This window comes from Bicyclus anynana, chromosome 11, assembly GCF_947172395.1.
Source record: "Bicyclus anynana chromosome 11, ilBicAnyn1.1, whole genome shotgun sequence".
NCBI lineage: Eukaryota > Metazoa > Arthropoda > Insecta > Lepidoptera > Nymphalidae > Bicyclus > Bicyclus anynana.
The window spans coordinates 11,550,088-11,565,503 of record NC_069093.1 but is presented as its reverse complement, the minus strand read 5'-3'; the positions used below and the strand labels follow the sequence as shown (position 1 = coordinate 11,565,503).

The 15,416-nt window shown below is 39.1% G+C and overlaps 1 protein-coding gene across 1 annotated transcript; it reads right to left on the bottom strand.

Moving 5' to 3' along the window:
- Positions 1 to 3,768: 3,768 nt before the first annotated feature.
- On the bottom strand, positions 3,769 to 15,363 carry LOC112047801 (zinc finger protein 540). Its single transcript, XM_024085046.2, has 10 exons — positions 15,012 to 15,363; positions 14,659 to 14,788; positions 13,810 to 13,939; positions 12,983 to 13,179; positions 11,325 to 11,497; positions 10,238 to 10,433; positions 8,363 to 8,478; positions 7,041 to 7,285; positions 5,389 to 5,416; positions 3,769 to 4,929 (listed from the first exon to the last, which is right to left on the bottom strand). Exons 1-10 carry the CDS (start codon positions 15,134 to 15,136, stop codon positions 4,863 to 4,865), a joined length of 1,407 nt encoding a protein of 468 aa, XP_023940814.2. The 5' UTR covers positions 15,137 to 15,363; the 3' UTR covers positions 3,769 to 4,862.
- Positions 15,364 to 15,416: the final 53 nt, after the last annotated feature.

Genomic DNA, 15,416 nt, shown 5'->3' with positions numbered 1-15,416 from the left:
AACAACAACAAACTACAATGCTGTCTGACCTAAGGGTAGAGTACCTGTACCTACTCCATATATTTACTCTCAACAATCGGTCTCGAATTGATTAACGAGGAGCGAAGTTTTCATACAAATATGAATTTTCGTTTCCTTCAATTGTTTATTGTTGTCATTAATTTGTTCTGATGAAAAGATACCTAGATACAGTTCCCGGCAAGTAAGTGAAACCAAAATGGCAATTTAAAAAAAAACGTATGCTACGTGGTAGCCCAGAAAATTGTGCTCTAAAATACTTAATAAAAAAATTAACAAACGCACTAGTCGTCTCTACGGTTTTTGAATGTTTCCCTTTATTTTTCCAGGATCCCATAATCAGATCCTGACATTATGACAATGGGGCCACCTAAGGAGTATACCATATCAAACAAAAAAGAATTATCCCAATCGATCCAGGTAGTGGTGGATTTACCAGTAGGCCAAGTAGGCTGGATCCTAGAGCGGCAGATTTTAGGGGCGGCAAATTTGACCCAAAAACCTTTCTCTGCTACAGAAATAAAGAAAATGTACTGTACTGTACAGTCTTACTAAAATATTAAAACTTGCAATTTCATTGACACAATTTAAGGTAGGTAATATTGATTGCGACTTAGGATACCTATTGAATTTCAGAGTTCAGGGCTGCAAAAATTCAAAAACCTACTGGCGGCAAATCTGTAAATCCGCCACTGGATCCAGGAATCTTCGAGTAGTACCTCTCACCTGGCACCTGCCCAGGTGTCACACACACAGAGCAAGTCTCCACAAACACGCAGGTATTCAAAGCACATGAGACGCTACTGAAAACCTTTTTATCTGTGAAAAAATAAGATGAGTCAGATCGCTCTGGGATCTTAGTCTATAATCTATTAATGGTACGTAGCAATGTAGGAACTTGAATGAGAACCTCTGTATTTCGAAGTCGCCTCCATTTTGCCTGAGGACACAATTCGCAATCGCGGCAGATGTGAGTTGCAGACATTTCCCACGGGACGGCCGCCATTCTCGCGGTACCTACGTAACCTCGTTATCTGACATGCTATTTATCTTCTCTCCACAAATATAACGTACATTTCATATTACTTTATTAAGGTTTAAGTATCTATCTACTTATTGCTCTTTTATGTGTTTAATTGAATTAAAAGTCATACTACAAAAGCCACTATTAAATTTTGCCATTGACTGCAATCTCACCTGATGGGTATCTAAGTGATGATGCAATCTAAGATGGAAGCGAGCTAACTTGTTAGGAGGAGGATGAAAATCCACACTCATTTCGGTTTCTACACGACATCGTACCAGAATACTAAATCGCTTGGCTGTACGTCTTTGTCGGTAGGGTGGTAGCCACACCCGAAGCGTCCCACCAGCCGGACCTAGACCAGTTAAGAAAACCTCAATCGACCCAGCCGGGGATAGAACCCAGGACCTCGGTCTTGTAAATCCACCGCGCTTACCACTGCGCCATCGAGGCCATCAGATCGTCAACCCATAATTTGCTCACTGCTGAGCACGTGTCTCCTCTCAGAATGAGAGGAGTTAGGCCAATAGTCCACCACGCTAGCCCAATGCGGATTGGCAGACTTCACACGTAGAGAGTTAAGAAAATTCTCAGGTATGCAGGTTTACTCGCGATGTTTTTCCTTCATCGTTTGAGACACGTGATATTTAATTTCTTATAATGCACATAACTGAAAGTTGGAGGTGCATACTCCGGACCGGATTCGTACCTATACCCTCCGGAATCAAAAGCAGAGGTCATCTAGCCTCGCAAAATTGAAGTCTCTCCTATGTTCGTTATGTATTTACCTACCTATAAGTAGGTACTGCAAAGACATACAAACACTCAACTCTTTTCATCGATCGGTTTTGAAATTTCGATTTTTAAGCATCCTGGCTTGTAGACAATAGTAGATAATAGTAGGTAGGCGTAGATACTCTTTAGGTATTAAGATAACAAAAGAAGAAATACGACTTTCATTTAATAAAAATCCTTTACTATCCCCAGCGGAATACCTCGAGGGAATGAACTGCGAATTCGCACTCGTAAATTTTCCAACGAAAATGGATTTCGTTATCCTTCTTCGATACCCCGCGTATTGTGGGTATATAGGTGCCTACTCACAAACGAACTAAATCGAACCCAATCTACAAAGTAACGCGGCTCAATTGGTGTTTAGTCTTAAGGTTTCTTATTGAGTAATTTAATTCACTCACAATCATTGAGTAAGAAATATTGAAATAGACAATGGAGAAACAAATTCTGGCCGTCGCATGAATTACCTACCTCCTACCTAACCCTACACCCAGTAAGCCCTTGATTACTTGTTTTTTGTTGTTGATAATTCATTAACTTTGGGTAGACAAGCTAATCAACCTTTAGTTGACACTAACAAGTTGACAATAACACAAAAACCAACTAGCTATTGTTAGTAATTCTTTGGTTGGTGGGAGGCTTCGGCCGTGGCTAGTTACCACCCTACCGGCAAAGACCAAAGTCCCGCCAAGCGATTTAGCGTTCCGGTACGATGTCGTGTAGAAACCGAAAGGGGTGTGGATTTTCATCCTCCCCCTAACAAGTTAGCCCGCTTCCATCTTAGACTGCATCATCACTTACCATCAGATGAGATTGTAGTCAAGGGCTAACTTGTAAGGAATAAAAAAAAGTAATTCTTATGTCACGTTATTCGTATTCACACTCGTCACTGCTGAGCTCGAGTCTCCCCTCAGAATGAGAGGGGTTAGGCCAATAGTCCACCACGCTGGCCCAATGTGGATTGGCAGACTTCATACACGCAGAGAATTAAGAAAATTCTCTGGTATGCAGGTTTCCTCACGATGTTTTTCCTTCAGTACCTCCTTGTGTGTCGCGGGGGACCTTCCCCCGGTGTTTTCTTCCAACCCCTCCCGGGGTTGAGGCTTTGCAGCCTAGGGGGTTTGGGTCAAGTCTGATGGCCCCGCGCGGACTGCGGTGTTAGTGACGCGGGCAACTAGGAAGAGTTGTTAAGTAGCTTCGTATTTTACCCATTGAGGCCGACAGACTACTTTGTTAGTCGAGTACCTACGAACAATTTTTGGATTTACCGGCCAAAAATCGTTCGTACTCGACTAAAATATGTACTTAAGTTTTTTTTTTATTATTTACAAGTTACCCCTTGACTACAATCTCATCTGATGGTAAGTAATGATGCAGTCTAAGATGGAAGCGGGCTAACTTGTTAGGAGGAGGATGAAAATCCACACCCCTTTCGGTTTCTACACGGCATCGTACCGGAACGCTAAATCGCTTGGCGGTACGTCTTTGCCGGTAGGGTGGTAACTAGCCACGGCCGAAGCCTCCCACCAGCCAGACCTGGACAAATTAAGAAAATCTCAATCTGCCCAGCCGGGGATCGAACCCAGGACCTCCGTTTTGTAAATCCACCGCGCATACCACTGCGCCACGGAGGCCGTCAGAAAAGTTGTCCGAACTAGGCGTTACTAACCTCCGACTAATTTGTACATTATCTTATACTAATATTATAAAAATGAAGAGTTTGTTTGCTTGCTTGAACGCGCTAATCTCAGGAACTACTGGTCCGATTTGAAAAATTCTTAGAGTGTTAGATAGCCTATTTATCGAAGAAGGCTATAATAGACTAGCCAGGACATCCGTCTTGTAAGTCCACAGTCCACCATTGTAGTAAAGAACACACGTTACGTAGAGTATGAAGTATCAATGTCTTAAGAGTAAGAAAAAATCTCTGATATTCTTATAAATCTTTTATTATATTTTTACTAAATAATCCTGTATGTACATGATTACATTTTATTTGATTATATATAACTATTATAAAACTAGTACTTATAATATAAAATCCGCAAGTTTCACAAATAATCTATATACCGCAAGTATGTTTCACAAATAAATCACAATTGTAACAAAATCAGCTGCTGAGCAATTAGCAAATTACAATAAATCTAAAAATAAGAATTTACAATATATCTACCTATGCTTACTACATATTAACACAAAATCACATGCATTATGGCATAAATAATACAAATCGAAATAAAAATACTCATAGTATGTATGTACCTACTACTTTGTTCGGTTGCTAAAGATCCTAAGTGCACTAAGTTAATGACACTCCCGCGATGATATGCGCGCGGCAGGGGGAAAGACTGCGCGGATGTGAAATCGTGCGTGCGGAGAAGTGAGGTGCATCAGTCGTGGGTTATTCATTCATCGCTACACGCCCCCCTGCCCGCACGAACCATCGGGAGTGTTACGAACGAGTTTGCCAAGCTATAGTTCCTATTGGACGTCCGCGACTTCGTCCGCCCTCAGACCTCCTTAATCCGGCTCTATCGCAAAATACGTTTTCAGTGAACGTCTACTAACTATAAACTACCTCCCTACCAACTTTCATCTTTATCCGTCAAGCGGTTTTGGATATTTCGTGATTACCTTTCAATTTTATACAGGTTGTCCGATAAATAGTACTGTACAGATAATACCTACTTGTCTTTTTATTACACTTTTCACGTGAATTTATCATTTCTACTGCTTATCTTATGATTCAATGTAAATTATTTTGTTATTCAAGTGGCAGGAGCAAATTTTGAACGAACAAAACGATTTACAAAATGATTGATTTTGTAAATCGTTTTGTTCGTTTCGCATTATTAAATGAACATGCGCCATAACTATTTTTATCTGTCTATGCCAATAGCAGAAATTTGTTCCTTTTTTTTCCCAACATGGCGAAATATTTTTCATTTTTCTGGTAAGATAATAAATGGCTTTGTTTTAACAATCACACTCAATATACCTATTATTTTATAAGTCTTGTGATGCTTTAAAAATACGCCATTCCATGCTGAGCCTCGTAAATCTTTGCCTCGTCTTTCATCCCCAAATCAGGTCTGGAAAAAAGAAATAATTTTCAAAAATCGGTATCAACCCATATTCAGCTCACTTAGGCCAATAGTCCACCACGCTGGCCCAATGCGGATTGGCAGACTTCACACGCAGAGAATTAAAAAAAATTCTCTGGTATGCAGGTTTACTCACGATGTTTTGCTTCATCGTTTGAGACATGTGATATTTTAATTTCTTAAAATGAGTACATATAAACAGAATTGAAGTGTATGTAAGTGATTAACTATGTTTTAATACTTTAACAATAACTTTGTTTTCTCAAGTGCCATTTACATGACACCAAAACTCAAATGACCCTCGTAATTGACTTTGACCATCTAAAACTAAATTAGAATTTTATGTGTAGGTACAGAAAAGTATTCTCAAATTAATAATTTAATTTAATTTCGTATTGGATCCATGAAATAATAAAATAAAATAATATTATAATATAATATACTTACAATGTTAATTGAACAGTCTGTGGTTGAGCTGAAAACAGTGACAATTTTATTAATATTAAATTATATTTAAAGTACACAATCAATAATAAGAAAGTATCAAATCCTGTCGTTTTATAAGTATGAGTAAAAGCAGTATAAGCTTTTCTTGCACTTTTCTATAGAAAAACCCGATTTAATTTGAACGAATATAGAAAATCTCCAAACACATTGACTGTTTCGATTTTTTTGATGAGAAGTATATTTCTAAAGTTTTTTCTAATCTATATTCTCCATTGTTTATAATTTATATCATATTATCTTATTATTAGTAATTAAAACACATTACAATGTCTCTAATCCTTCTTTAACTGACCGATCCTACTTACGGAATACAGAATAAGTTTAATATGTATTTTTGCATATTTTACTAAGAAACAAAACCAAAAACACGTTCGCTTTGCATGCGAAAAGCGAATCCCCAAATATTATGCTCTTATAATGCAGATTAAAACCAAGCAGGTCCCTTTTGAGACGGCTCTACGATTTGCATAAACATTAGCATACATATTACCACAACTATAACAGTTTATAAGCAAATCTGTGCGACACAATTTTTATTATATTGTTGCAATTCCGTTGCTGGAATATAGAGCTCGGAAACTGTAAGAGGAAATGCAAAAGAAAATTGTTTCAACGCTCGCGGCTTCGTCTTTCTATGTACGTAATTATTTTTTAGAAGAAAGAATGTAAGAAAGTAAGAAAAAAAATATTCTTATTTGGTCAGTAAGAAACTTAAAAATAAGCTTTTATATAATACTAGCGGACGCACGCTTCGTCCGCGAAAAAGTCGATGTAAACTTTCAACTACCCCTACCATAGCCCTACCCTACTCCTACCCTACCCTACCCTGCCCTACCCTACCCTACTCCTACACTTTTTAACGTAAGAATGTTATAGGAAATAACTGAAAGCCTAACGCAGTAACGCTGCTCGTCACGTCAGTGATTTTGTGCGATAGTGTTTTGTAGTTATAATTGATCATAAAGTGTTTAGTGTGGGTATAAAAAACATGTCGGACAGTGAAGGTGAAAAGGTTTCATAATGCATTCTGAAAGGTACCTTTAAATCTACACCCAAGGTCACAAGTCCTGGGACCTGCTCGAGATGTTTCCTCGACCACAAGAGTAAATTTTTGTCAACGCTACCTGCTGCCTTAGAAGGTCAACGCACTAACGGCTAGCCGCAATGTGGCGCGCCGTTGCGGTAAACCGCATGTCTATTTTTATGAAATCGTATGATTGCAATGCACTGACTTCCGGCTGGCCGTCAACCTATTGGCGCGACGCTGCGGCGCGCCGTATCGGTTGAATATTGCGGTGTGCCGCATCCCCTCTACGCACTATGCGGCCGGCCGCTGAGGGCGCCTCTAGCTTCAGTTGCCAGACATCGTTCCAGAGAATCACTCGCACGGGTCCTTATAAATAAATAACTGCAGCAACTTCTTCGACGTGCTTCTTGTGAAATATTCATTAACTACTGACCATTGCGGCGGACCGCTATAAAACCGAGACGATGCGGTGCGCCGTTTGCGGCTAGCCATTAGTGCGTTGACGTTCTTATATTAGGCCTGTTGATTAAGAAAATAAAACATTGCCAAAAACCCAAACACTTACCAAGAACCGGTTGCTGCATCATCCCCGTAACATCGGAGACGTACATGGAGTGTGTGGTCTGCACGGTGTACTCCTTGGCGTGCTCCATGTACGCCTGCTGCGGCTGGGTCACCACGATCTGCTGCTGGCGCCACTCGTCCTCCATCTTCTGCAGCCGCTCCACTTGTTTGTACGTCGGCTCTCCGCCTATGTAGTCGCGTTTGATGCGGTTGTGACTGCGGATCTCGTGTTTTCTGAGATCCGATCTGTTGATGAAAGAACTGGGTGACTTATTTGACGTCATTTCGGTTTCTTGCGTAAATAATTAAAACACCTTATGGAATTTTCTAAGATACTTAATTTGGTGTTACAACCGAATGTCCCCGAAATTTCAATTACGGGAAAAATTTTATTAAAATGAATTCATTGCATTTACTTTATCTAATGTCATGTAATAGTTAGTCCGATCATATTGATCGGACTAACTATTAGACATCCATGCTATAATTCCCAAGAAGCTTAAAATGTACATTAATATTAGGCTCAAAGTTACCAATAAATCACATTTTTTAAAAAAATATATATGCAGAAATTAAAAAAAAATTGGGGAATTTGGGCTTTTTGTGTTCTGTAGCAGAAAACCTTAGTAATATAAGAATAAGAATTTCCCCTTGCACATTTTCCCCTAAAATTCACCATTATTATATCATTTTATATCGGGACAGGATAGTCGTCCTCGTCCGATTCTGCGTCCATTTGAAAGTTACGTGAGCGTCGTGGATAATGTGGGTAATCAATCAATCAATCAATCAAAGCCTTTATTACTTCTTAGCAATAAATTACATAGTTATTTTAAGTTTATTTATCCTATACCTACTATTTGTGTTAGTGTGTTGTTGTTGTTGTTTATTAATATTTAACAAACAATTGTAAAAAAAATGTACACGAAATTTTGTTAAATGTGGGTAAACAGGCAGGAAATTAATTACATCATCATCATCTCCTTACCCTTATCCCACTACAAGTGGGGTCGGAAAAATATGTCAATCTTTTTCATTTGTCTCTATTACTCGTCAACTCATCATCCACTCCTTTACACACATGTCCTCTTACAGGAAATTAATTACAATGATCATGAAATGCGTATAGGTACAATCAAAATCTTACAAAGACACTCCACACCATGTCTCCTTGTTTCCTTGTTCGACTCCGCATTGTGTTTCGAATACTAGAACTCGGGAGTTGTGTCAGAGGGTAGATACCCCAACTGTCAACTGCGTTCCTGGCCACTCTTAATGTCTTAATGTGGTTCTATGTCATGAAAATGAACAACAATACTTTACTTGTAACAGAAGTCCCGTCCGCAGAATGAGCACGTGTGTTTGATGTTCATGTGCTTGGCGTCGTGGTGCTCCCACAGCGCGGCGCCTGTACGGAACGCCTTCTCGCACAGCATGCACTAGAAATTAAAGGATATTCAGTGCCAAGGAAGGGAATGAAAGGCACCTACACTCAAGAAAATGATTACAGATTTTGAAAAATTGGAGTGTAATACGTTCACGTTAATTTTGATATATTATAACGCGACGGGAAGCGGTATTGTACTATCAGAAAAAGGTACTCTTGTGCTAGAGGAAACATCTTGCGCAGGTCCCAGGACTTGTGACCTTAGGTGTGGGTTTAAAAGTACCTTTCAGAATATATTAACACTGGGCATGGGCAACATGTCCTTAACTTAAGTTAAGTTAAGCCACTATGGCATAAAACTTAACTTAAGTTAAGCCACTATGGCATAAAAAGTGTTGCACTTGATCTCATCGCCTCTTATCTTAGTGATAGAACACAAATAGGTATGCATAAATGATTCAAAGTCTCGCGGTTTTTCTAACACAATGGGCGTCCCACAGGGTTCAATTCTGGGTCCTTTTCTATTCCTAGTGTACATAAACGATTTACCACACCATGTTAGCGGCATCTGTGAGATAGTACTGTTTGCTGACGACACATCCCTAATTTTTAAGAGTGACAGAAGTAAAGATAATTCCGACGATGTAAACCGTGCCATATCGCATGTGTCGCATTGGTTCACTGTTAACAACTTACTTTTAAATGCAAAGAAAACTAAATGTATTGAGTTTTCATTACCAAATGTTATAAAATTAGATAAGTCTATAATGATCAATGGTGAAACACTAGAAATAGAGAATTCCACAGTTTTCCTGGGAGTGACCTTGGATTCTAAACTTCAGTGGGGTGCTCATATAGAGAAACTGTCAGGTAAACTCAGCTCAGCTGCTTTTGCAGTGAGAAAAATAAGACAGTTTACTGATGTTGATACAGCTAGACTTGTTTATTTTGCGTACTTTCACAGCGTAATGTCTTACGGTATTTTGTTGTGGGGCAAGGCTGCTGATATACATTCTATATTTGTACTTCAAAAAAGAGCAATTCGAGCAATATATCAACTAAAATCACGCGAGTCCCTTCGTCAAAAGTTTAAAGAAATAGGCATTTTAACAGTAGCCTGTCAGTATATATATAACAGTATAGTTTATGTGAGACAAAATATTAATTTGTACAAACGAAAAGGAGATCTAAACCCACGTCTTACTAGACACGGGCATAAGTTAGTTATTTCTGCATATCGTCTCCAAAGAGTTAAAAAATCTTTTGTGGGTTTGGGTGTACTCTTCTATAACAAGATCCCCAAGACTGTGATGGACTTGCCAATGCACAACTTTAAGCAATGTGTTAAAAAACATTTACTTAGTCGAGGTTACTACACTATTGATGAGTTCCTTAACGACAAAGGTGCTTGGAGGCCATTGGATCAGCTTCCACCTTCACACAGGAAATAAAACTATAAGAAATTGTAATTTAATTGTTATCAAATGTAAATTGTAATACTGTATGACTTTTTCAAAAGAGCAACTGTTGAGTTTCTTGCCGGTATCTTCTCAGCAGAACGTGCCTTCCGAACCGGTGGTAGAATCTTTACAAATAGTCAACTGACGTGTCAAAAGTGCTTGTAAACTGAGCCTACTTGAAATAAATGAATTTTGAATTTGAATTTGAATTTGAATGTCGGAAGGTGTTCCCTGCCCGACATGTTGTCCATGCCCACACTAACAATTTCTGATTATTACATTACAAAAAATATTACACAAAAACACGACAAGCAGCGTAACGGTGTGTACACTTAAGTTTATAATAATTACCTTGAACTGTTTCTCCTGGTGCGTGAGCTTGTGCTTGTTGAGGTTGGAGGCGTTGACGAAGGTGGCGGGGCACTGCGCACACTTGTACGGCTTCTCGCCCGTGTGTGTGCGCATGTGCATCACCAGGTAGTACTTGTGCTTGCACTTGTACGGGCACAGGTCACAGAAGAAGTTGAATGTGTTCGTGTGCACTAGCCTGGGGAAAATAACACTTTAATTGATTGAGATATTTTTATAAGAGCATCATTTCATGAAATCAGCTTTTATCGCGGGCTCTGAGCGTGGCGACCGAATCAAAAATTCCGTAACGAAAATAAACCTAACACCCACACTGTTCGTTCGGAATCGCTCAATTTCATTGATATGCAAGGATTTTATGAAATTAGTAATAACATAGTAGTATATAACCCGCCAACCCACATTAGATGCTGGTGGTGCTGGTGCTCTAAGCTCCTTAAACCATCTTTCAAAGGTAAAACAATTAGAATTTTCTTTCTATAACATTATGACTCAATATTAAGGGTCTGTAGTGACCGTTAAAATGGGGTCATAATGTTATGTAGGCCTTATAGGAGAGGGGTATAACGGAGCTTAGATCCACCACGTTGCCCCAATGCGGTTTGGCGGGCTTAGGGTTAATGTTAAATTCATTACCGACCACTATTAGATATTAATGATAATGACCGGCACCGACGCGACGGCTTAACGTGCCATCCGAAGCAATACACAAATACCACCAACTCAGTCAGGGATTAGAAATATGACTGAAAATTTCTTAGAAGAAAGAGAAACTCAGTAGCTCTAAAACCAACCCAGGATCTTGTGATCCGAAACTAAACACTGGACCAACGACACAGGTCCATAAGGGAGTGCAAAAATCGGTTTATCGCGATAAATTGATGGATTAATGTAACAATTATATATTAGTATAATTAATACTGTAGATGATATACGAGTGTGTAGCTCCAACACTGACAAACACAGTATTCGGGCCGTTTGAGGGGTTCACACTTCGCACCGTTCCCTGATCGCTGTCGGTATTTTGGACGAATTCAAAGGCCGTCGAGAACGAAAAAATATGTCTCACATGTGGTTCTTGAGACGCGCGATGATGGGGAACTCCTTCCCGCAGGTGGGGCACGTGTGCGCCACGGCGTGGTTGTGGCGCATGTGCTGCGCGATGCTGCGCACCAGCTGGCCGCACACGTCGCACGCGCGCCGCATGCACTGCCGCTCGCGCCGGTGCGACAGCAACTCCTCCTGTGCGCGACATACACAACACATTCTTCTTATTATTTTTTTACTAGCGGACTTCGTCAGCATGGAATTCAGTTTTTCACAATTCCCGCGGGAACCATGGTTAATTCCAGGATGAAAAGTAGCCTGTGTTAATTCAGAGTAAAATCTGTTTCCATTTTACTGAATACTGAAGCGATTTGGCTGACATTTGCAGCCAAATCGCTTCAGTAGCCACAGCGTAAAAGAGGAACAAACATACTTACACACTTACACACAATCTTTCGCCTTTATAATAATATTAGTGTGAAGTGTGACATTAGTGTGATTCTTTACAAGTTAGCCTTTGACTACAATCTCACCTGATGATAAGTAATGATGCAATCGAAGATGGAAGCGGGCTTACTTGTTAGGAGGAGGATGAAAATCCACACCCCTTTCGGTTGCTACACGACATCGTGCCGGAACGCTAAATCGCTTGGTACGCCGGTAGGGTGGTAACTAGCCACGGCCGAGGCCTCCCACCAGCCAATCCTGGACCAATTAAGAAAACCTCAATCGGCCCAGCCGGGGTGCGAACCCAGGACCTTCGCCTTGTAAATCCACCGCGCATACCACTGTGCCACGGAGTCACTCCAGCCATACATATCCTAGGTACTAGGATCACATAGCAAAGAGTAACTTTTTTAGTTACTCTTAAAATGGAAAGGTTTGTATGTATGTTTGTTTAATGAGACTATATCACTAGTGGAAGCCAATGACTTTGTCTGCCCTTAAATCTTCTTAATCTGGCTCTGTTGCAAAATATGTTCTTAGAGGTTCTACAAACTGTAAACTACCTCCCTGCCAAATTTCATCTTAGTATGTCTAGAGTTTTTGTATTGAAAGTGATCATAAATTGTATGGTGTGGCCATGAAACACATAAACATGTCGGGCTGGAGAGGTGAGTGTTAATGCATTCTGAAAGGTACCTTTAAACCTACACCCAAGGTCACAAGTCCAGGCACCTGCTGGAGATGTTTCCTCTACCACAAAATTATGGTACAATACCTGTCACTGCTAGCTCTCGCATTAATTTTGTCTCAAAGCTTACACATTGTTGTGTGTGTGGGTCTCATATTAGGAGACTATAGACTACACAGCTGTCCACCACACTGTCATTGTTATAACTGTATGGAAAAATCAGCTGTATACAGCATGACAAACGCAGTACTCTAGCATTGCGGCTATCCAACATCAAATGTCTAAGAGTTCATTTACACAAGCAGCAACTGCTACAGACGACTGCATTCGACAACGTCTCGGCGGCTGCAAATGGAACAGTCGCCGACTGCAGTCGCCGACGACTCATCAACGGCAGTCGACGGCAGTCAACGGCAGTCAACGGCAATCGACTGCAGTCGTCGGTAGCAGTTGCCATCTGCTGTTGTAACGTACTGCTCGTGTAAATGAACCCTTAGTAATGAAAAACTAATACATTTTTTAATTATTAGTCTGTATTCCTTTACCTTATTAAGAAATGCCATATCACAGGGTGAGCACTTAAATTCTTTATTTTTGGGGTCTTTCTTTTGCAACAGTCTTTCTCTCTTTCTTCGTTCTTCTTCTTCCTTCTGCTCATCCTCCATTCTTTTTAATTTCATCTGATGTAATAAAAGTTGAAAATCATGTTTTGAATATGGGTATGAGTGAAGTGATGGATCTCCTGCAGAATAAAAACTTTGTAAGAAAAAATTGTATCAGTATGTCATCATAGTATACTCTCATCAATCTCCTATTAAAAAGTGGATGCACAATCGGCAACCAAAAAATGTTCCCACTCAATGAGTGCCAAACACAACTTCTTGGCACTCAAATCAAGTAGTCGCATTTGCAAATTGAACTCTAAACTCAATCCTTAAGGTTGACTTTGCCCTGAATTTGGGATTTTATTTAATATTGGACTATATTTAAAGGGCTTTAGGTATAATTTTCTTTACCAATGATTCTAAAACTGCCATAGTAAAATTGTTTGTGTTTTAAGTGACGTTTTTTACATGATTGTGCGTCCTTTTATTATAAGAGGTAACTAAATACTTAACTTATTTCACTCTACATAAATAGTATGCTTTACATTGCTATTATCCAACCCTGATCAAATAGAAAATCCTCTATGCATGATGTTTGTCATGTTGAAAATAGAGCATCCTCAGAAGTCGACTCTTCAGATGCAAATTTGGTTTCAAGGTGAAACATGCATAGAGTTTTCCAAATTTAGACATTTTATTGTAGACAGGCTAAGTAGGGCATTGACTCCTCACATTATAACACAAAATGGCATATCATACTGACTTACCCATAGGATTCAATATTTTTCTAAACTTCTTGTCAGCTATTTCACATGCCTTTTTAAATTTCATTGCTACCTTCAATGATTCCAAACATTCAAGACATATGTATTTTGGTAGAGAATCATCTGCACTTATCTGTAAACAGGAAAACAATATTATTCTTAAACTAACTAAAGATGGCTATGTATGTGGTTAGTTTGTATGTCTTAGAAGTAGGCATGAGAGGACCACCAGCAAAATTTCTCTAAAACTTTATTAAAGACCTTGATCTCACTAGAACTGCAGCAAGTTATAAAACAGAATGGGTAACCAAAGCTGCTCTAGTAGAATTTTAATAAATTTGGCAAGGTAGGGAGATGGACCCGGCACCAGCAATGTGAATCCATGGAATTGTTCTCACTCTGTTCTCTCTGATCTCTCTGTTTGTTTATTAAGTATTAAAATGTCAAAAAAGGAAGGACAAAGTGACCATTCTGGACCAAATTCAGGGCACTCTAAAAATTTTTTTGCTCTAAAAAATGAGTACTCAGGGTACTCAGACCCAAGGGAAATATACAAGGATTGAAGCAAGTGAAAGCATAGCGGACTTCTTTTGAGGGTAATTGTTAATACAAGTATTACAGTAAGTCAGACTGGCCCACAGACATTTCTCTATGTAGGTCCATTATAAACAAATCAAATTGTGCAGTTTTTGCTGAGCTCTATGGCCATGGGACCACTGTCCTTACTTGACTACATTATGGTTTAAATTTCAACTTGATACTTCCACACATTCCCAAAATAGGTCTTAATAGACAGACAGAACAAAGTGATCTTATAATGGTGCATGGTGTGGAACCTTCAAAAATACTAACAGTGACATTTGTGATGCTGCTAATAGCTGCCATTATATCATATTCTTGAATTTTAGTCGTTAACGGCGTGCAACTGACTTTTGCACACACCCTGCAGATCTTTTCTCTTGACAACCTCAATCCTGCTTTGCTGAAACAAACAGTATGACAAAATGAATTACAACATTATCAGATTATTTTAATGACACACTACCCACTACAGCACCAGGTCTATTGGCAATGATGCTTAGACCCTGAATGAATGGTGAATTCGCCATGGGCCTCAGATGGTTTAATTACGACACTGTGGATAGTATGTAGAACCTTTTTGTATCGAATCCTGAAAATTGTTATGGCAATCAATTATCACCTACCTGTCCATCATCAGCCTGTCCCAATGTTCATTATTAGTGGTAATATCTTCTTCCATATGGCTTGTATTCGGATATGTTACTCTATTCAATCTAGACATCATAGATTTAGTTAAATATACAGCCATAATTAATATATTTTTAATTCCTTTAGTAATTTCTAATCGATGATTAACAATTCGTGAAATGAGAAGAACGTCATGTAAACAACAATTTATAAATGAAATAAAAACATTATCAATCTCTTCAAAAGGAAAAATACATTAAATGGTCTTTTTTACTTGTGTAAATAAATTCATTCTCAAAACTCTATTTACAATTTACAAATCACAAACTATTTTTTTTTTTTTTTTCTGAACCAATTCATTTATTATTTACGTCTCTGGGTAGTGGGTACCACAGAACTAA